Source organism: Stegostoma tigrinum, chromosome 45 (genome assembly GCF_030684315.1).
Source record: "Stegostoma tigrinum isolate sSteTig4 chromosome 45, sSteTig4.hap1, whole genome shotgun sequence".
NCBI classification, from domain to species: Eukaryota; Metazoa; Chordata; class Chondrichthyes; order Orectolobiformes; family Stegostomatidae; genus Stegostoma; species Stegostoma tigrinum.
In genome coordinates, this window is record NC_081398.1 from 13,403,772 (window position 1) to 13,425,576 (window position 21,805).

The window sequence follows — 21,805 nt, forward strand, 5'->3', positions numbered from 1 at the left end:
GTTAGATGGGCTTCAGATTGGTATGACAGGTCGGCACAACATCGAGGGCCGAAGGGCCTGTATTGTGCTGTAATGTTCTATGTTCTGTGTTCTATGAGAGGCTGACTAAACTGTGTTGGCATTCCCTGGAGTTGAGTGGAATGAGAGGTCACCTCATTGAAATATTCAAGATTTTGAAGGGGCTTGAAAGGGTAGACACAGAGGCTGTTTAACCTCGCTGGATAACCTAATGCACATGGCCACAGTTTCAGGTGTAAATCATTTCAGACTGAAATGCAGAAAACATTAAGTGAAAAGTAGTGAATCTTTGGAGTGCTGTACCATAAACAGTTTGTGGATGCTATTTTCGTCGAATATATTGAGAGCAGGATAGAGATACTTGTGTGTCCTCGAAGGATATGGGAAACAGGTGGGAAAGTGAAGCCCAATGTTAGTTTAGATTGTAGTGGATGGCAGACCAGGCTTGATGAATGAATGATTTACCGCTGTTTCCATTTCTCATATTTTCATAGCTCCATGAATTTAAACATGTCCCCAACTCCCCACCTTAAAGTCATTCTTCCCAAAAGTAAACTGATGGTCAGAGTGAAGATAAGAGTCTTGGAGAGAGACTTTTAAAAGATCTCTCCTCACAAAAATCATGACCGATGCTGCACAGTTCTACAATTTTGCATATTTATGTTTTGAACAACTGTAGTTGTTTTATTACTCATAAGAATCAATAAAACCAAATCTTATCCATTTTATCACAGCCTTAACATTGAAGTCTTGTGTACATATTTCCTACTACTTAAAGGGCAATTCATTAATAGGGGAAACTCCCAGCCCCCCTCTGTCATTTATTGAAAATATCGCTGCAAATGACCTGGTTCCCAGATGTGGAGGGCAAGGGAACCAGTGGCACCTGGCAGGGGTTGAATGTCCATTCCCCTGTATTAACATGAGCAGACACTGGGCACAGGCAATGTTCCGATCCCTGGCATCAATATCCCACCACCCCCACCTCCACCCACACTCACACCCCCACCCCTCCGCCACCATTAAACAGCATAAAATTCAATTCCGCCTCCACAGCAAAGTTAAATTTATGTGGTGGGGACACTGTTGCACTAAGACAGGAAAACAGGGACAATAAGCCTTACAGTACTCTTGATAAAGCACATCTGATGCAGCTGTTTGTTTTTAAAATCATACCTGGGTTCTCCTTCTTCACCGACATTGTCCTCCTCTTCCTCACTGCCACTATATTCATACTCCGTCTCCTCTGTATAATAGAGATAGCCTGTTACTGCACTGCTGACATTCTACTCAAAGATTACAGATTTATTAGCACTGCAGCTGGTGAAATGGGTACTAGCAGCTTCTGAGTTATAAACTTACGCCTCACCTTTTTCACCGCGCTTCTTCCGGGTCCGATCAATATGGTCTTTTAGCTGGATGCGAACCTGCCTCTCGGTTGGCTGGTCTCGAATGAAGCTGTGCTTCAACAGCTGATCTGTAGACGGTCTCTGAGTGTAATTTTTGATCAGACAATTTTCAATAAACTCTATAAACCTCCTTGACCTACCAAAGAAATGGTTAAAGCAGAATTTAATGTTTTAAAAATCACACCCATGGTACAGACAGACTGCTTTTCTAATTTCTACAAATCCATATGGGGCTTCCTTCACAGGCAGCCTGCAGGAAAACTTGCAGATGGAAGGCATGAAGGTTTATCCTCAACAGCAACCAGCACCAAAGGCAACTAGTTTCAATTGCAGTATATGTCAGTCAAGGGGAACACGGAAGACAAGTGGGATGTTGCTCAAAAACCTATTCCGGGATAGTAGAAATCCTCTCCCAGTCCAGTTACAGAACTGCACAGCCAAGGAGGTGCCCATAAATCTTTTGGCATAACAGAGCGAAGAGCTGTGAATAAATGCAGACTACCTGCAAGGTTAGATTTTAGATGTGGAAGCCAAATACGTAGACGATCTAATTTGAACAAACATGTTAAATTTTCAGTTAACACAGGGCTAGATCTACAATCAGCCCATCAGAATTCTGGTAAGAGTATTCCCACAAGTCTGCCTAAATTCTTTCAAGAAACCATCTTTTCCCACCAGCTCAATCAGCAACACTGACACAGGCAATACGAACTTACACATCTGACACTAAGATCATAAATTTACCGCGTGGGAAGTCACCACCCAGTACCCTCCTGCTGGAGCATTTGGCCGAAATCACCTCCCACCCATACTGACAGACTCGCTTTGTATTTGCATCACACTCCTCCCCCACAGTCAGGCTCTCCAACAACAGCCAACAATGTGCAAAGCAATGCTTACTACACTCCACAGTACTCAGACAAGATCAGCTTGGGGAACTAGGACAATTTACAACACACTGCACCCAAATCAGACACACCTCCAGCAAAACTGCAGACCCCTAATTTTTGTTTGGCATCACACATTGGTTGCAGTCAGAAATTCATTTTCCGTACACATCTTATTTGTTTCCTTGCAATTAGAAGGAAAAGGTCACCAAGTCTGTTCATAAATTGCTTTGGGGATGAACGAAGATCTTTAATAAACCAGATAAGAAATTGCACAACTGACAATCACTTCAATGTGCTCCTTATAACGTACATTTGGATCATGCTCCCTTCTCAACCACCAAATGTATTTACAAATTTCCGTAGAAAATCTAAACCTAGAAAATTGGAATTTTAACAATGCCTTCAGCCACATCAAATTAAAAGTGATCCCAAGAAAGTCCCCAACCTTCAAATTTTAATGCACAAATAAACCTCAACATTTTTTTTCTTTACTGGTGTTTCCCTAATGAAAGATGCCCTCAAGCTAAGACCTAGACCAGATGCAAAAATGTTCTGTTCAACTTCAGATGCTCCAGCTTCCTTTTTCTGCTGTTCCAGTGATGGAAGCTGAGAGTACAAACAGTCAGATTTTCCCATGCTCAGAATAACCCAAAAATAAGAAGGCCAAATAATAAATGGCAATTTCAAAATTTCAACTCAGTATAAACCATTTCCATTGCATTCCTTGGGGATCAAATAGGTGCGTAGATTTCCTGACTCTACATTCTTGAATCAGTGATAATATTCAATAATTTAAAAATCTAGTGCACTATGATGAATAACTTCTTTCACTCAACATATTGTTATCCTTGCCAATTTGACCCCTCTCAAATTCAAATCACAACACACAAGTTGACAGAGCTATATTTCTGGTCCCAAAACTCATCCACTTTGACAGTCACATTACCAGTTAGATTCATAATAACCCTACAGTGCACAAAGAGGCCATTCAGCCCATCAAATTTCAGTGACCCTCTGAAGAGCATCCCACATTTACCACAGGTAACTCAACTAGCCTGCAAATCCAGGACACTATGGACAATTTACAATGAACAATCCATCTAACCTGCGTACGTTTGGATGTGGAAGCCACAGCACCTGGCAGAAACCCTTGCAGACATGGTGAGAACATGCAAACTCCATAATGCTCCAAGGCTGGAAATTGAACCCAGGTCCCTGACACTGAGGCAGCAGTGCAAACTACTGATATCAGTGGAGGCCTGTCCACAATCAGGTGGTCTTGTTTCTACACCATATTGAAAACTACTGTCGTCCAACCCAAACCTCAGATGCATCAAATTGCCATATTTACAAACTTCATGATAAAATTCAAACCTAAATATGGCTGATTGATGGTTGCAGTTCATATTCCTCCATTTAACTGTGTCAGTCAATGAGCTAACTCGCAATCCTCAGCTAAATTGCGAGTGGCCTCTCTCTGGGCAGTGTCATCCAGAGTGCTTATAGTGATCTTTGCTGGTCAATTTTACTTTTTGCAGCATACAGCCCTCATAGTTTTGCATCTCCCTTCTCTCTTTCAGCTCCTTAATTCTTTATCCAATTTTCCCCTCCCTTGTTCTAGCGGTTTGGTTTTATTACAACTCCCAAATGCACACACTTCCAAGTTTTAAAATCTGTGGTGCACTTTCATTTCCCTCACTTTTCTGTTGTCCAGTTCTAGCCCACCTATAATTTAGAGCCTCTGGAAAGCCCAATGTACATCAGCCAAGACAGTGAATAAATTTGAGGAGGAGATAGATTTCCAATTAGTAAAGGCTTTAAAGTGGACAAAGTGGAGTTGAGGCCAAGACAGGATTAGCCAAAATCATATTAACTGACAGGGCAGGTTCAAAGGGGAAAATTGCCTACTCCTGCTGCTAGTTTTTACATTCAGCCAACAGCAAGGAACTGACTGACTTCACATTTTGTCCTACACTGATGTCATCCTTCCTAACCTACTCAGCAAGCTCCGTTGAAGGCAGATCAGTATTGGACGTTCAAATGAATGAGCACATCCATAAGGCTCATGCAAACAATCTTAGAATCACTTACCACTTTTTAGACTTCAACCTCGGAGGGGCATTCCTTGGAATAAGGAATAAGGCTCGCATCGGGTGCATGTCACACAGAGCTGGAATGAAGCAAAGTAAATAAGAAAGTTACACAAAGAAAACCATTAATTCACCAATTTTCCACATTAATCAATAGATGTAGCTGTTATTCTGGAGTTGTTAGTTTTTGAATTGATCAGCCAGTCATGTATGGAAACCCATAGTCAGATTTGAAAACACACACCAAAATATTGAAAAAAATCCAGAGATTTTCTTTCTCTAATGCACTTCCGACACATCTCAGTTACCTCACACCCAGAGTATGCAGCCAAGGACCATTGCTTAGGGATCACCAACAATGGCTCCCCAAAAAGAAAATGGGTCTAGATGGGTAACCATTGATGTTTACCCTGATATAACCTCATAGTTTAGCAACAAGAAGCAACATGCCTACCAGTTGACTAGCCAGAACCACCCAAAACTTGCCCAGGCAGCATCAGAGGAGCAGGAAAGCTGACATTTTGGGTCAACAAACCGCAGCTTTCCAGCCCCTCTGATGCTGCCTCGCCTGCTGTGTTCCTCCAACTCCACACCTTGTTATCTCAGACTCCAGCACTGACAGTTCCTACTATCCCCAAGCCTCGTCCAGTTGTTTGCACCATATTGGAGGGTATCACCATGTAAATCCCCAGGTCACATCAGAGAGCTACCTAGTTGGTCCAGTGTGTAACCCTGAGAGTTATAGAGAAACTGCCTGGCTCAACAATCAACCATGTCCAAGATGGTCACCAAGCTGCAACTTTCCATCACCTGTTGCATCATCTTGATGACAACTTGATTCCAGAATAGATCAATGCATAAAACATGCAACTAAAGTCCATTTGTCAGCAATATGGTGACAAGCATGTTTGGTTTAAATTAGTCTTCATTTCTAAAAGGTAAATCAGGGATTTCCTTTTCAAATCGAGGTACAGCAAGTTTTAATTTTTTTATGGAACAAAAACAAAGCTGCTGAAAAAGCTCAGCAGGTCTGGCAGCATCTGTGGAGGAGAAAACAGAGTTCACGTTTCGGGGTCGGTGACTTCTGAAAATTTCTGAGGAAGGACCCAAAACGTTAACTCTGCTTTCTCCTCCACAGATGCTGCCAGACGTGCTCAGCTTTTCCAGCAACTTTTTGTTCCTGATTTACAGCAACTGCAGTTCTTTTGGTTTTTATTTTTTTTTGAATCCAGAATAGCTGACAGTCAATAGCATTGTCATTGGGCTGAGGTCATGTTTATGGTCAGGTTGGATGAGAAGCAATATCCCAAATAACACGGTGAATCCAACTGTCCCCTTGATAATACAAGCAAGTTAATACTTTTACACAAACTTGTTTTCATGTTTCTATGTTTGGAATAAAATCTCAAACAACCATGGCATTATCGAGGTTGTGAAACAAGTAACGTGAAGACAACACCACCATCGCTCCCCACTGAGCACTAAACTATTCCAGCTTTCTAGATTTAATAGAAGTATACAGGCATACTCAACAGTATACCAAATACTATCACTGGTATTTTAAATAACGAGCTGACTTGAATGCTGGGACTTTTGCAGTCACTGGTTAGAAAACATCCAAATCAGTTTTATAGGATCTTGCAAACATTTCAAACTGGAATCGTCATTCAGATAAATGACAGTGATTTAATCCACTGTGTCACTTAGCTCTGGTTTAAAACCATTATTGCAAACAATATTTACATATTTAATCATGTATCCTCTTATAAAGTCATGTTTAATTCTCAGTGTTTGGCTCCCCAGTTGTTAGGCTTGAACCACCTTGGTAAAATGATGATATGACAGAAATGAGAAATGCTTTGGCCTACTACTCTATGCAGCAAGGTACTTGGACAACCACGGAATGACGTTCCTGAATACCAACTTCTTTGTCACCTCTCCCCTCACCCCAACCCAATATTCAATGTATGACGCTGCAAAACAAGAGCTTCGCCATTTCTTTCTCTAGCACTCTCTGCTCAGGTTATTTTTAAAAGTGTTAATTCACAGCATGGCAGCATGCCTGGAAAGGCCAATATTTACAGCCTGTCCATAATTGTCCTTGAGGAGCTGATAAGCTACAATTCTCTACAATTAAATGGTTTTCTGGGTCATTTCAGATGACGGTTAAGAGTGTGGAGTCAGTTGTAGACCAGACTAGCTAAAGATGGCACATTTTCTCTGAAAGGGCATGACTAAACAAGGTGTAAAGCTGGATGAACACAGCAGGCCAAGCAGCATCAGAGGAGCAGGAAAGCTGACGTTTCGGGTCTAGACTTCAATTTGCGTGCTCCAGGGCTACGAATAATGCTACTAGCTCGAGTCCACATTTATTCAATTAATTAATATTGTTCTAAATTTCTCAGCTTCTTCTGTGGGATTTGAATTTGTGTCTGCAGCCCCATGAAGCTTATGTTACTGCTGCAGCAACATAACCAAAATAGAATGGTGTTGTCTGATTTACACTCAACTCTTGCAGAACACAAAACAGAAAATACTGCCATAGAACATAATAAGCAAACTGCTCTGGAAATTCGCTAATTATTTACAACACAAAACTGATTAAATGTTGATTATTTGCATTAATGTCTTCAGATGTATTCACACTTCCTTTGACACTGTTTAGTGGCACAATGAATTGCATGTTACTCAATTTGGAACTCTTCAATTGACTTGCGCCCAGCAGACCTTTCTGGCTTGGTATATCAACAAATAATTAAAAATACTAGTGCAATGTTGGTCTTTATCTCAGGGGAATTAAATATAAAGTGAGGGATACAACACATGTTTCTTATAAAGTTCTGGTTCTAGCCTATTTAATGTCTCAAATCAGTTCTGGACATCGCATCTCAGGAAGAATGATTGGCTTTTGAGGTGTCGTACATATTCAGTAGAAATGGTACTTGAGGAAATAGGGTTAAATTGTGAGGACATGTTGCATTGATTGGCTTGTATGGTTTTGAACTTAAGGGTGATCTAATCAAATTAAGATGTGTTGATAAGGGAGATATTTCCTCTGGTGAGTAAAAAGGAGCATAGACTTAGAAGTCAGCTGTTCAAGGGTGATTTCAGAAAGCAGTTCTGCAGTGGAGTTACATTGGACTCGAAACTCGAGATCCTCTTCCAGACCAGGTGCTACCAGATCTGCTGAGTTTCTCCAGCAATTTGTTTGTATGGCAATTCTGTGCCCAAAGTGGAATGGAGATCCAGAATGCTGTGCCCTAGAAATGCTGTCGAGGGCGTGGGGAAAGTTTCAAAACCACAATTGATAGATTGTTCTAAAACAAAGATATTGAGGAACTAGGACAGGTAAAAAAAAGTAGTTATGAGTCAGCCATGAATGGGAGAAACAGCTCAAGGGACTCAATGGCAAATATTAAACAGTGGATCAGACTCAAACAGCCAAATGGGTCACTCCTTATTGTTTTGTCCTTCGCACACGTTAAAGACAACACAGCAGTGAAGCTTTGTCTGACCGAATAAATTTTACACACATTCATTTGCAGCAGGAGCAACTTTAAAGCCCAGTGAACTGCCATCATTTCAAAACTGCTCCACCCTCCAATATGGCAATATGCACCACAAGAAGGCAGGCAGTGAAAGATGATGCTTTTGATGGGGGAAAAAAAGCAAGCAAGTTGGACAGAGGTAAAGGAAAAGATTCAGGATTTAAAAGAAAATTCTTTCAAAATTAAAGAAAATAAGAGAAAAAGATTAAAAGAAAGGATAAATAGGGCCAGGCCAAATAAAGCTATTTTCAAGCTGCATCACTGAGCAGAATGCAAATCCCTGGAGATCATGGATTGCTGAGGAACTGCTCACAGATTAAGGTCAAGTCTGAGGCACACTGGCGGTGGTGGCAATTCATAGAAGGTTAATCCTCGGAGTGTTAGTCCACATCATGTGCAGTAGCATTGGATTAAACTGGACAGGCCACCAGGCTGATGCTCCAAATTGAATTTGAGTTCAATGAGCAGAGCTAGACTTTGCCAATCTTTGCACCAATCCTAAAAGCAACAGCTAAAATCGATCACAGGAATTCTCATTAGTTGCACAGTGATAGTAAATAAAAAGAGCCATTAATGAAATCCGGTCATCTCGGTTATAGTTTTGAGTACAGGCAGTCAGTAGAAGGGCATCATTTGATTGCTAACCCTATCCTTCAACAAACATGGTGAAAATAAAACTTACGTGGTGCACCTTCTGCCATTTCGATTGCAGTAATCCCCAAAGACCAAATATCACTCTGCAACGAAACCAAATCAATCAAGTTAAAGAGGTCAAATATCTGCTTGCTTCATTAACCCAATTCTGTTGGAGCAACGCTGTCCTATAACTTAGTGTTTAGGATGAAAACGTCATGAATGTATTAACAATTGAAAGGTAAGGATTACATTACATTTAAAACTTAAAGAAATGGAGAATTGTAGAGAAAACAGCCAAGCTTGCGTACTTTTCATGCCATATGGATGCCAGTGAGGATAGCAATATTTGTTGCCTATTTCTAACAGCCCTCAAACACAGTGACATGGTAGGCTATTTCACAGAGTCAGCCTCTGGATGTTGGTGTCTTAATCACATGCACGCCAGGCCAATTAAGGACAGCAAATCTCCTTCCCTAAAGGGCATTAGTGAACCAGGTAGTTAATCTAGATCCTTTCAATTACACTCAGAGTGATATCACCAAGGCACCACCATTTCCCCATAGATTAGATTTATATAGCTACTTCTACAATTCCTGGACTCCAAAACTCTTCAAAGCCAAAAATTGTTTGCAGTATAAGCACTAGTGGAATGCAGTCAAACTGTGGTTCACTCAGGGTAGCACTCTCATCTCCAAGTCAAAGGATCATAGGTTCAATACCCACTCGACCCACTTATGCACATAATCTAGGCTGGCAGTAGTGCAGTACCAATGGAGCATTACCTTGTCAGAAGTCACCTTTCAGCTGCACTATGAAACTGTGTCAGTCTACTACCTATCTGCCAAACCCTGGGACTATCTTGAGGTAGAGACTTCACCCAAAAGTCCTGGCCACTTTTTATATAACAATCAACATGCCTTAAAAATTTACATTTTTTTTTAAAAACAGAATCAAGTTGGCCGCCATTCTCTCTAAGGCACTCTGAAATTACAAAATTCATCAAAAGGCATATTCATTTTTTCAGGCCATAAGCTATGGCACAGAATTCAGCCATTCACCCCATTGAGTCTGCTTTGCCATTTGATCATGGCTGATGTGATTCTCAATGCCATTCTCCTGCCTTCTCCCTCTATTATTTGATCTGCTTACCAATCAAGAACCTATCTATCTCCAAAATACACTCAACAACTTGGCCTCCAAGTACACTGGTGGCCTTGAGTTCTACAGCATCACAACCCTCTGGCTGTGCAAAATTCCTCATGTCTGTTCTGAAAGGGTCACCCCTTCACTCTGAGACTGTGCCATTGCATCCTAGTCTCTCCTACTAATGGAAACATCTTCTCCATGTCCATTCTCTCCAGGCCTCTCAGTATTCCAAGTTCCAGTTAGATTCCTCTTCCCCCCACCCCTTTTAAACTTCATTCAGTATAGACCCAGCGTCATAGAACATAGAACACTATAGCCATGGTGATGTGGCGAACACGGTCAAATTAAACTAGTCTCTTCTGCCTGCCCTTAGTCCATTTCCCTCCATTCCTTGCTTATTCATGCACTTACCTAAAAGTCCCTTAAATGCCCCTACCATATTTGCTTTCACCACCACCCCTGGCAGCACGTTCCATGCACCACTGAGTGAAAAAAACCTGCCCCCACATTTTTTTTGAACTTGTTTCCTCTCACCTTAAATGCATACTGCCGACTATTAGACATTTCAATCTGGGGAAAAAAATCCAGACTGTCAACTCTATCTATGCCTCTCAATTTTATAAACATCTATCGGGTCTCCCAGTTAGCCTCCACCACTCCAGAGAAAACAACCATAGTCTGTCCAGTCTCTCCTCATAGCTCATCCTTTCTAATCCAGCCAGCATTCTGGTATACCTCTTCTACACTTTCCACGAAGACTCCACATACTTCCTGTACTGTGGTGAAACAGAACTGAATACAATACTCTAAGCCTGACCAAACTTTTACGAAGCTGCAACATCACTTCCTGACTCTTGCAATCAATGACCCTATCAACAAGAGTAAGCATGCCTGCTTTCCTTACCACCCCATCTACTTATGTGGCCACTTTCAGGGAAATATGGACATGTCAATGCTGTTCAAGGTCCTATTAACTGTACACTTTCCCCTAACATTGGATTTCCCAAAGTGCAACACCTTACACTTGCCCAGATTAAACTCCATCTGCCAATTTCCACCCATATCTGCACCTGATCTATATCCTGCTGTATCCTTTGACAAACTCCTACACTATGCACCACTCCACCAACCTTTGTGTCTTCTGTAAACTTACTAACCCAACCCATCAACATTTTCATCCAAGTCATTTAGATAAATCACAAACAGCAGAGGTCCCAGTACAGATCCCTGCGGAACACCACTAGTCACAGTCCTCCAGTCAGAAAAACACCCTTCCACAACTACCCTCTCCCTACTATGGGTAAGCCATGTTGTCAAGTCACTGTGGATCCCATGAATTTTAATCTTCTGGATGAGCCTATCATGAGGTATCTTATCGAAAGCCTTACGAAAATCCATGTAAACAACATCCACTGCTCCACCCTCATTGGTAATGTAGTGATTAGAATTGCGTTGACATCAATGTCTACAAGGTTCCTGATTGGTGTAGATTAACAACCCCAAATCAGGAAACTTGTAGTCAACGGGGTCTACCTGGTTCCAATCACTACAGATACCCTCATCTCCGCAGGAAAATCAAACAAGTTAATAAGACCTGATCTACCTCGCACAAAATCATGCTGACTATCCCTAATCGGACTTTGCTTTTCCAAATGAGTGTAAATCCTATACCTAAGAATGCTGTCCAATAAACTCATTACAATAAATTAAAGAAGGGCTCAATTCTTTTGCTTTGTTAAATCAGGAATCTCAACATGACTTGTTTAAAATTTAGCTGAATCAAAAGATTGAAGCTTTGAAAATCAAAAGTGCTCAGATGGCTTTAAGTCCAGATGTGGGCGTATTGCCTGGGAACCTGATGAACACCCACATTCACCAACGAGCAAACAGCAATGATTTCAGGGACTAAAACAAAGTCACTGTTTCTCTGCAATTCAAAGACAAGAAAAGTAATGAGGCAGCATTGGCTAAATTCTGGAGTGTGGGGCAACATTTCGTGGAAAGATTACTGTATCACAACACAGAGGCATGACAGGTTGAATGCCCTGCTACTGTGCTGCATCATTCATGTTTCTTTTTAAAAAATTATACTGAATTCAAGAAAGAGAAGCACTGGCCAAAAGCTGAATTGCAGTGCCACTCACATCACAAATATTCACTAGAGGCTAGGTAATCAGGGTAAGAACACAACACCTTGCAGAACCAAATTCAGCTAGTAATTGGGAAGTATTGAACAGAATCTTTAAGAGTAAACTGAAACAATATTAAAATTACAAACCAATACAGCACTGTTAGTTAAATAATATTTATATGTACACTTGACTTTAAATATTTTGAGGGCCTGGCCCAAATAAGGATAAGCACTTCAGTTTCCAGTTTGCCCAGACTATAGAAAACAACTTTTACTTTGAGTGCACGTACTTCTTTGACTTTTCTTTTTTGTATAGTTATTCTATAGTTTCTGACTACTTAAGGGTTGATGGCAAGAACCCACCTCCTCCCACTCTGTAGCCAAGTATTTTTGGAAGTTGCAGAGCTTGATTGGCATGGTCACAGAGGCAGAATGGTCACCTGTGCTGCTATCTGTCCATCACAAACTGATCTAACTTCTTTCCCAGTCCTGAGTCCATTTTCACATACCCTGTAATCATAGGTGGCATCTGGGTTCTCATCACAGGCGATCACTTCAGGGGCCATCCAATATGGGGTGCCAATGAACGTATTCCTTCTTCCAACAGTTCGGTCGAGTTGAGCACTCACACCAAAGTCAACTACAAGAGAAAGGGAAATAGCTACCACTCAGAAATGTTGAAATAATTCCAAAGACTGTTTGAAGATAAATTTAATCAACTGAAAACAGCATCCATCCAGAGTCCTTTTGGTTACAAAATTACTCATTTCTACATTTGTCTCATGTCACTTGGGTCCATTATAAATAGAAGTTAAAATACATCAGCCCATTTGGATTATCAGTTCACTATTTATCTAGCATGAGATCAAATAGTTTGAACCCATCATGAACTCAAACCACACAAACCACTTCACCAATCGGTCTTTGACCACTAATGCAGTTTCGGGATCCAACTTGGACTTGAATTACTGTAGTCCAAAGCTAAATACTGGGGATGCTGGAAGCCTGAATTAAAAATCGAAAGTGCTGAGCAGCTTTACCAGCTGCGAGAATGTAGAGAGAAACAGAGTTAACGTTACAGATTTGTGACCTGTTGCCATTCCACACTCTCAGGCTGACTGAGGCCATCAAAAGACGGACCAGATTGGCTGGCAGCTTTCCAAGATGGGACTTCCTCTGTAGATTTCTTTTCTGGGAGGTGGCCACAACAAGCTTATTAATCATTTCTCTTTGCAGACTCAATTCTCTGCATGAAGAAGTTTCTCCTGATCTCTGATTTAAATATTCTACACCTAATCACGTGTTAATGGCCCCCTGAGTGACTGGAAACATTTTGCTTCCACACAACTTCTTCCACATTATCCAGCTTGTGATAGTAAAAGGGGATGGCTTCACTTGAGTGTAGAGTGGTGAAAGAATGGGCTGGTGCTCAGAATATGTTAGTTATCAAAAAATACCAAATGTATGCTGCACATTTGGGAATTACCTATAATTCTCCATCATATAGCCAGGCCCTGGGTTACTACACCTTGTGCCAGCTTCTCAAGGCCTCCCTTCTTATCTGCCATGTTGCTGCAACCAGTTAACACTTCCTGTCGACCAGCTTCTGTTTCTGCCCTCATTCTAAACCTGGCTTTCACGAATCACGTCCGCAATACCTCACTGCATCTGATCACAAACTGTTCCTTCCTTCATTTCCCCATTTGCTTTGGGCTTGTGCTAGCTACAAAAAAAGTTTAACTTCCTACCACTTTCAACTTGTGATGAAAAGTCTTTGACCAAATACTAAGATTGTTTCTTTCCTCACTGATCCTTGTGGCCCCCTTTTCAGTTTTTGAAGTTATCTGTAAACAGGGTGGAGGTGCTGTTTCAGCTGAGTCAGCATTCCCTACCCTGAACTGTCCTCAAATCTCTACAGTCCCTGAGTCTGCTCCAAAACATTTTGTTCTGATTTCTTATTTAAGGTACTCATTGTCTTTGGTTTTCTTGCTTTATCTAGTCTGTGGTTTCATAATTCAAATACTTGCATTGCATTGCTTCATTGCCTCCATTGTTCCAGTGGGGAAAAAAAACAACTTATGAAGGCTTTCTTGACACTCATGCTTCCTTACATCAGGCAGTACACGAGAGGATGCATGGCGCACAGAGCAGAATGTGTAAATAAGGCAGAGACAAGAACTAAATTAAAATGGTTGCAGTACACTCCGCAAATCAACAAGTGGCTAACTTCCCTCTGCAAAGGGAGCTATGATCATTAGTTTATCCTCCTAGTCATTATGCAACAGGGCAATCTGTAAACCAGATTAGACAGGAGGTGGGTGGAAATCTGTGGCTGCTGTTTGCTTCCTAAGCGTCAAAATGGGACTGGTTAGCAGCACTATTGCTTTGCATCAGGTGACTATACAGACATTGGCAAATAAATGTAATGCATTCAAAGTAGTCATTTAGCTCAGAGGTTCAGATACAAGGTAGATCCAGTGATTTGAATTTTAAGATTCTCATCCTGATGTGAAATTCTCCCGTGGCCTCACGTTGTAAAACAAAAAGTGACGTACGGGTTTGAAGAACTGTTGGGGGAGGGGAGGACAGAAAGGTCATCAACCCTGTCAGGGCACAGCTGAGCACAGCAGCCAGAGAATAGAAATAACATACATGAAGTAAATTGGCAAAACTGTAGTCAATACAATGTGGAGCTGTAGGAAGATAACAGGCCAGGCAGCAGCAGAGGAGCAGGAAAGTTGACTTTTCAGGTCGGGGCCCTTCTTCAAATGCTGCCTGGCCTGCCATGTTCCTCCAGCTCCACACTGTATTGACTCTGACTCCAGCATCTGCAATTCTTGCTTTCTCCTCAAAACTATATCTGATTCAACAAGATCACGGCTCATTTTAATCATTAAATATGTAACCGCCTTTTGACATGAGACAATTCTTTCCTCCCAGGAATCAACATAGTGAACCTTCTATGAGCTACTGTCAATGCAAATATATTGCTTTTAAACAATGAAATCAAAACTTTATATTGGGCGTGGACTTAATGTTCTGTACAGATTTAAGACAGCCATACTTTGACAATCCACCTTGTTGCAACAAAGGCCAACATTCCATTTGCCTTAACTGATTGCTGTTCCCACATGCTTAAGTTTTGTGATTCATGTACACCCAGCTCTCTCCCTATAGAAGCATTCGGCAGTTTGTTCTACTCAAATAACATTCTACTTTGCTGGGTTTCCTATCAAAGATTTTCTACATTATACACCATCTGCCAAATTTCTGCTCACTCACCTATTCACACTCTTTGCATCCTCCTTAGAACTTGCTTTTCTATCAACCTTTGCAACAGAAACAATTTCTTGCAAAATTCCGTAACGGTCCACTTAATCAGGTGAAGGAGCACTCACACATATAAAGAAAGTGAGGTAAGTTTGGAAATCCTTTCAACCAATGGAACTAGCCCAAGCACAGCAGTTAATTTTAAGAGTGGGACTGATAAATTTTGGTTAAACAAATGTAAAAGCACATAATTAGTGAGATCTCAGATCATTTGATGATCACATTGAATGGCAGCAGAGCAGTTGAGGGGTTAACTTGTCTAATCTTGTTCATGATGTGGAGGTGGTGTTGTACAGGGTCAACAATCACCCAACACCAGGTTATAGTCCGACAGTTTTAATTGAAAACACAAGCTGTTGGAGCCTTGCTCCTTCTTCAGGTGTTAGCAAAAGAGGCAGCATCAGACACAGAATTTTTAAGCCAAAGATCAAAGGACCATAGAACTGATGCTAATGTAATGCACTCTCAGAAGCAGGTGAAGGCATTGGGGCAGGTGAAGATGAGGTCTACAACAATGTATCCAAGGACAAGGAATGTCAGCCGTAAAGACAGATTGGGACTGTTTCCCTTGGTGGTGGTGGTCAGGAAATTTGACAGAGGTGCTCAAAATCTAAGGGTCCTGAACTGACCAGGTAGGGAGAACCTGTTTCCACTTGTAAAATAATCAATATTGAGAAGTCACACATTTAAAAACAGTTGGCAAAAGCAGCAAATGGTACAGGAGAGAAAATATTTCCACGCAGCGCATGGGTGGAATCTGGAATGAGCTACCCAAGACTGCAGCCAAAGCTAAGCTTAATTGAGGCACTCGAAAGGGAATTGGACTGTTATTTGCGAAGGAAGAATGTGCAAGATTACAGGAAGAATACACTTAAGTGATTTGTTCATTTGGAGAGCTACAGCAGACTTGATGGGGCAAATGGCTGCCTCCTGGTGCTGCAACAAATTTGTGACTGAATTCTAACTGCTCATTTTTGTATTCCAAATTGCACTATTCACCTTTTTCCTTTCTTCAACACAGCTTTTTAAAACACCTGCATGCTGCCTTTTTCTTGAATCTGTTTACCCCACTCATCACCTCATGCCATAAAACAGGCGAACAGTTCCCCTTCAAATAAATTTATTTGACCTTGTGATTAGGTTAACATTGTTATGGCAACTACTCAGACAGTTACAGCACAGGCTTTTCTGTAAACATACATTCAGGCGAGTCATCAGTCTTAACATGGTTTAACCTGATTTGCACAGACCAATTGACTCACAACGCACAGCATCCATTCTCTGTCCTCATAAATTATCCCCACCCAAAACCATGGTTTCAATGGGACTTAGCTCATGAGCACCTTGCCTGAGATTGAATTTAAACTGAGGGAGAGAATGAAAGTCCTCTAGTCCTCAGCAGCCACAGTTGCCCCAGTGCTGGCATCCCTTTGAAGAGAAATGGGCATTTTCTTTATGAAATTGCAGAAAGGAGGGGGCTGTTTTCAGAGAGCTGCTGGCTGTAAGAAATCAGGCCAAGTTTTAGAATTAACACTATTAACCCTTCCACATCCTTTTCAGCATGCACAGGTTAAACATGCTATAAGCAGTTTTGTCTGGCAATATTCCCCAGGTAGGTCAGGTCAAAACCACTCAACCTTACCAAGTTTTACTTCAGCATTTTCTGTCAGTAACACATTCTGTCCCTTGATGTCTCTGTGAATAACTTTATGCGCATGAAGATGTGTTAAGCCCTGCAGGAAAGACAAAGCAAGCACAAAAATGTTGAACATATCTCAGATATTCACTGTAAATTCACCCAATTAAGGGAAGAATGAAGAGAGGCAACTTAAACTAAATGGTTCAATTTTAAAGGATATGAAGGGAAGGGAGACCAAAGGAGATTTGCATGCGCTACTTTTGATAGAAGTGTTCACGTTTGTGACAGGTTTGGCTCAGATAAAGAATGGAAAACCATACCCATTGATTGATGGCAGAACGACTAAATGGGGATAAGATTTAAGATTTGGGTAAGAGATATAGAAGGTAAGGGGCAATGAGAGGCATTTTTTGTTTAAAAAGCATTGGAAGATGATTCAGGAACTCATTGCCCACTCATTGGGCCGCTTCAAATTGATGCTGGAAGGCTAGTGATGGGAGATAAGGAAATAGCTGAAGAACTTAATAAGTACTTTGCGTCAGTCTTCACAATGGAAGACATGAGTAGTATGCCAACAATTAGGGAGAGCCAGGGGGCAGAGTTGAGTACGGTAGGCATTACAAAAGAGAAAGTGCTAGAAAAGCTAAAGGGTCTAAAAATTTATAAATCACCTGGCCCTGATGGGCTACATCCTCGAGTTCTGAGGGAGGTGGCTGAGGAAATAGTGGAGGCTTTGGTCATGATCTTTCAAAAGTCACTGGAGTCAGGGAAAGTCCCAGATGATTGGAAAATTGCTGTTGTAACTCCCTTGTTTAAGAAAGGATCAAGGCAAAAGATGGAAAATTATAGGCCGATTAGCCAAACCTCGGTAGTTGGTAAAATTCTAGAATCCATTGTCACGGATGAAATTTCTAAATTCCTGGAAGTGCAGGGTCAGATTAAAACAAGTCAGCAGGGTTTTAGTAAGGGGAGGTCGTGCCTGACAAACCTGTTAGAATTCTTTGAAGAGCTAACAAGTATGTTAGACCAGGGAAACCCAGTAGATGTTATCTATCTAGACTTCCAAAAGGCCTTTGATACAGTGCCTCACGGGAGGCTGCTGAGCAAGGTGAGGGCCCATGGTGTTCAGGTGAGCTATTGGCTTGGATTGAGGATCGGCTGTCTGACAGAAGGCAGAGAGTTGGGATAAAAGGCTTTTTATCGGAATGGCAACCGGTGACGAGTGGTATCCCGCAGGGTTCAGTGTTGGGGCCACAGCTGTTCACCTTATATGTTAATGATCTGGATGAAGGGACTGGGAGCATTCTGGCGAAGTTTGCCGATGATACAAAAATAGGTGGACAGGCAGGTAGTACTGAGGAGGTGGGGAAGCTGCAGAAAGACTTAGATAGTTTAGGAGAGTGGTCCAGGGAATGGCTGATGAAATTCAATGTGAGTAAATGTGAGGTTTTGCACTTTGGAAAAAAGAATACAGGCATGGGCTATTTTCTAAATGGTGAGAAAATTCGCAAATCAGAAGTGCAAAGGGATCTGGGAGTGTTGGTCCAGGATTCTCTAAAGGTTAACTTGCAGGTACAGTCCATAATTAAGAAAGCGAATGTAATGTTGTCATTTATCTCAAGAGCGTTGGAATATAAAAGCAGCGATGTGCTTCTAAGGCTTTATAAGGCTCTAGTTAAGCCCCATTTAGAATACTGTGCCCAATTTTGGGCCCCACACCTCAGGAAGGACATACTAGCCCTGGAGCGTGTCCAGCGGAGGTTCATACGGATGATCCCTGGAATGGTAGGTTTAACGTTTGATGAACAGCTAAGGATCCTGGGGTTGTACTCATTAGAGTTTAGAAGGTTGAGGGGAGATCTAATAGAAACTTACAAGATAACGTATGGTTTAGAAGGGGCAGACGCTAGGCAGCTGTTTCCGTTAGGCGGGGAGACTAGGACCCGTGGGCACAGCCTTAAAATTAGAGGGGGTAAAATTAAAACTGAAATGAGACGACATTTCTTCAGCCAGAAAGTGGTGGGCTTTTGGAATTCATTGCCACAGAGTGCAGTGGAGGCCGGGGCGTTGGATGCCTTCAAGGCAGAGATCAACAAATTCTTGATCTCAGAAGGAATCAAGGGCTACGGGGAGAGTGCAGGGAAGTGGTGTTGAAATGCCCATCAGCCATGATTTAAATGGCGGCGTGGACTTGATGGGCCAAATGGCCTTACTTCCACTCCTATGTCTTATGGTCTTATAGGTGTGTCTTGAACACGGGCATTATGGCCAGACATAGGGACACTGCACCAGAGATGCCGATTCCTAGTCTCTATTGCACTTATTCTCATGAATTCAAAATTGTTTTGCCTCTTAAAAGCAGAGATTGTGTGCAATGTCCTCACATTCTGATTAGTGAGTTGAAAAGTGAGAGTGTGGAAGTCAGCAGACATTTTAGTACTCTGGTACAGTCAAATTTCAAATCGCTTTCTGTAATCTGGCAGTCATTCAAGCAGTATCTCTATTTAAAAATACTAATTTCACCCTTCCTTGTAATTTCTGACTTTTTGTCAAAACTAGGACTCCTAATTGCCACAGTGATTGATTTTAATAAACAACTTGCCTAGTGGGACCTGTACACAAAATCTCCCACAAATTTAATCCACATATGTCTTAAGGCATCGGGCTAAATTTAGAGATTGTCACTGCAAAAAATCGGGCATCTGCCCAAGTGCAAACTCTCACACAGCAATAACAAGGAGTGGGAGGATAAAACAATTGAGTTACAATGGAAATTACAATAATATTGATAAAGAACTTAGAAAGTCTCTTTATATCTGACCCCAGGCACAAATTTGCAAAACATCCAATAATACTCGACCTGGGTTGCAGACTAGGGTGGAAAAATCAGAATTATCTTTGCAGGCTTGCAACCGCTCCTCAATGGATCATTTTCTTCACATGGTTATAAACGAGGTGCAAGTAAAGTTGGCAAAGTACTGCAAAGCAAACATCTCCAACACTGACAACAGCAAAGTTGAAGAACTAAATGCAACCCACATCCCATCATTTGAAATGTTTCTGCAATCCTAGATAAAAGTGCCCATGCTGTGATTATCCAAAAAGTTCAGAGAGAGGGAGGGCAAGTTCACATTCTTGAGTTTCGTTGGTTGAAAACAAGCATCACAGTCAGGAACGGAAGACACACTGGACAGAATGAGCTACTCAAGATCAACTCCGCAGATATGACAAAACTTGAGCCAAGGGTTTCGTCCTACTGTGCCTACACAATCATGCAGCAAACTTCAAGGGAAATGCATGTTCAAATCAGATGGATTGAACAGACTTTTCACTTTGCATGTCTTTCAAGAAAAGCTCAACTTGAACCCTTTTTTCTCATTCAAAACTCAGAAAAATTTCCCTAAGATGATAAGAATTCAGTGGCGTTGGCGTATTTAGCATAGCAGGTTTCAGAAAATAATATTTACCCTCAGTATCTCCCTACAGATGTAGGCGATCCACTCTTCTTTCAGTGCATTTCCTTTTGTGTTCTTGACCAAGTCTGTGACTGATCCAGCTCCACAGAATTCCATAACCAGCTAAGGAATGGAACAGAGCAGCAATAAGGACGGAAATTCAACTTCTTTTACAAAATCATACAAGATAATTCCATCTATAAACATATTATAGAAACCACAGCTTATTTCAAAACATTCACTCGGAACATTGCAGTGAGAAACACAACTTTAATAAACAAACAAAATATAAAATTCACGCCCTTGAAATGCTCATTGCATCTTACACAGTTTCAATAACACACTACATGTGCATCTGCTTCACAACAATAGAATTGGCATCATGGAATTATACAAATACAGCCACTGGTGTACAGGAACTCTGGTCAGGGAAAATATGCTAGCGCACAAACAAAATTATGATCAGACCCTTTTATTTTTACAAAGTTTGTTCATGCAATATGAAAACCTCTGGTTAGGTCAGCATTTCCTGCCAATCCCCAATTGTCCAGCAGACTGACCCACAGTCAACCATATTGCTGTGGGTCTGGAGTCACACATAGGCCATACCTGGCTAAGGACCACAGATTTCCTTCCTTAAAAAGGGCATTAGAGAGTCAGATGGGTTTATGCGAGAAATGGACATGAGGTAGTAGCATAGTGATATTATCACCAGATTAATAACCCAGAACAATGTCATGAATTTCACCAGAAAAGATGAGGAAATTGGACAATCTGGAATAAAGGCTAGTCTAACAGTAACCATGTAGCCACTGCTGATTACCATTAAAAAAAAACATTTGGCTCACTAATGTCCTTTAGGGAAGGATATCTGCCATTGTTACATGGTCTAGCCCTATGTGTGACTCCAAACCTACAATGCAGTTGATTGTAACTGCCCTCAGAACAATAAATGCTGGCCAATTTAGCAACGCCCACATCCCCCGCACAAATACAAACAACAACAAACACTTTCAAGCACTGAAGCTGACTTTTTCTTCTAGATTTTTACTAAATTCAAATGTCACCATTTACCAAAGTGAGATTTGAACGCATGACAGCATACCTTCAGTTTGGGGCTCCGGACATAACAGGGGACTTAATGGTGAAAAGGTGAAAACAACAGAGGTCCAAAGAGACTTGGGGACTCAGGTACACAGGATATTGAAAGTCCAGAAAATAATCAATCAAAAAAGCCAACAGAATTCAGGTCTTTATATCTAAAGGAACATAATGTAAAAGGCAGTGGCGCTGTAGAGTAATTCATGCTTCAATTATAACACACCAGGCTAGAGTTACAATGAGCAATTCCAGACCTTAGGGAGGATACACTGACCCTGGAGGAAATGCTGTGCAGATTTAGCATAAGGATACCTGCCTCCAAGGATTACACAGAAGAATTTATAATGCTCAAGGGGTAAATGAGTTAACAATATATTTTCAAGATGGTATGTGGGACTGCTGGTCGCAGAGT

General features: G+C 41.3%; 1 protein-coding gene across 4 annotated transcripts in view; it reads right to left on the bottom strand.

Annotated features, from left to right (window-relative positions):
* Window positions 1–21,805, bottom strand: part of LOC125448720 (misshapen-like kinase 1) — a 256,094-nt gene that overhangs the window by 81,935 nt on the left and 152,354 nt on the right. For all 4 annotated transcript variants that reach the window (XM_048524198.2, XM_048524197.2, XM_048524196.2 and 1 more), the window contains exons 5-11: window positions 20,305–20,415; window positions 16,841–16,931; window positions 12,378–12,508; window positions 8,638–8,692; window positions 4,409–4,487; window positions 1,388–1,563; window positions 1,195–1,264 (exon numbers count right to left, since the gene is read on the bottom strand). In XM_048524198.2, coding sequence (XP_048380155.1) covers window positions 1,195–1,264; window positions 1,388–1,563; window positions 4,409–4,487; window positions 8,638–8,692; window positions 12,378–12,508; window positions 16,841–16,931; window positions 20,305–20,415 — 713 coding nt within the window. The remainder of the gene's footprint in view (window positions 1–1,194; window positions 1,265–1,387; window positions 1,564–4,408; window positions 4,488–8,637; window positions 8,693–12,377; window positions 12,509–16,840; window positions 16,932–20,304; window positions 20,416–21,805) is intronic.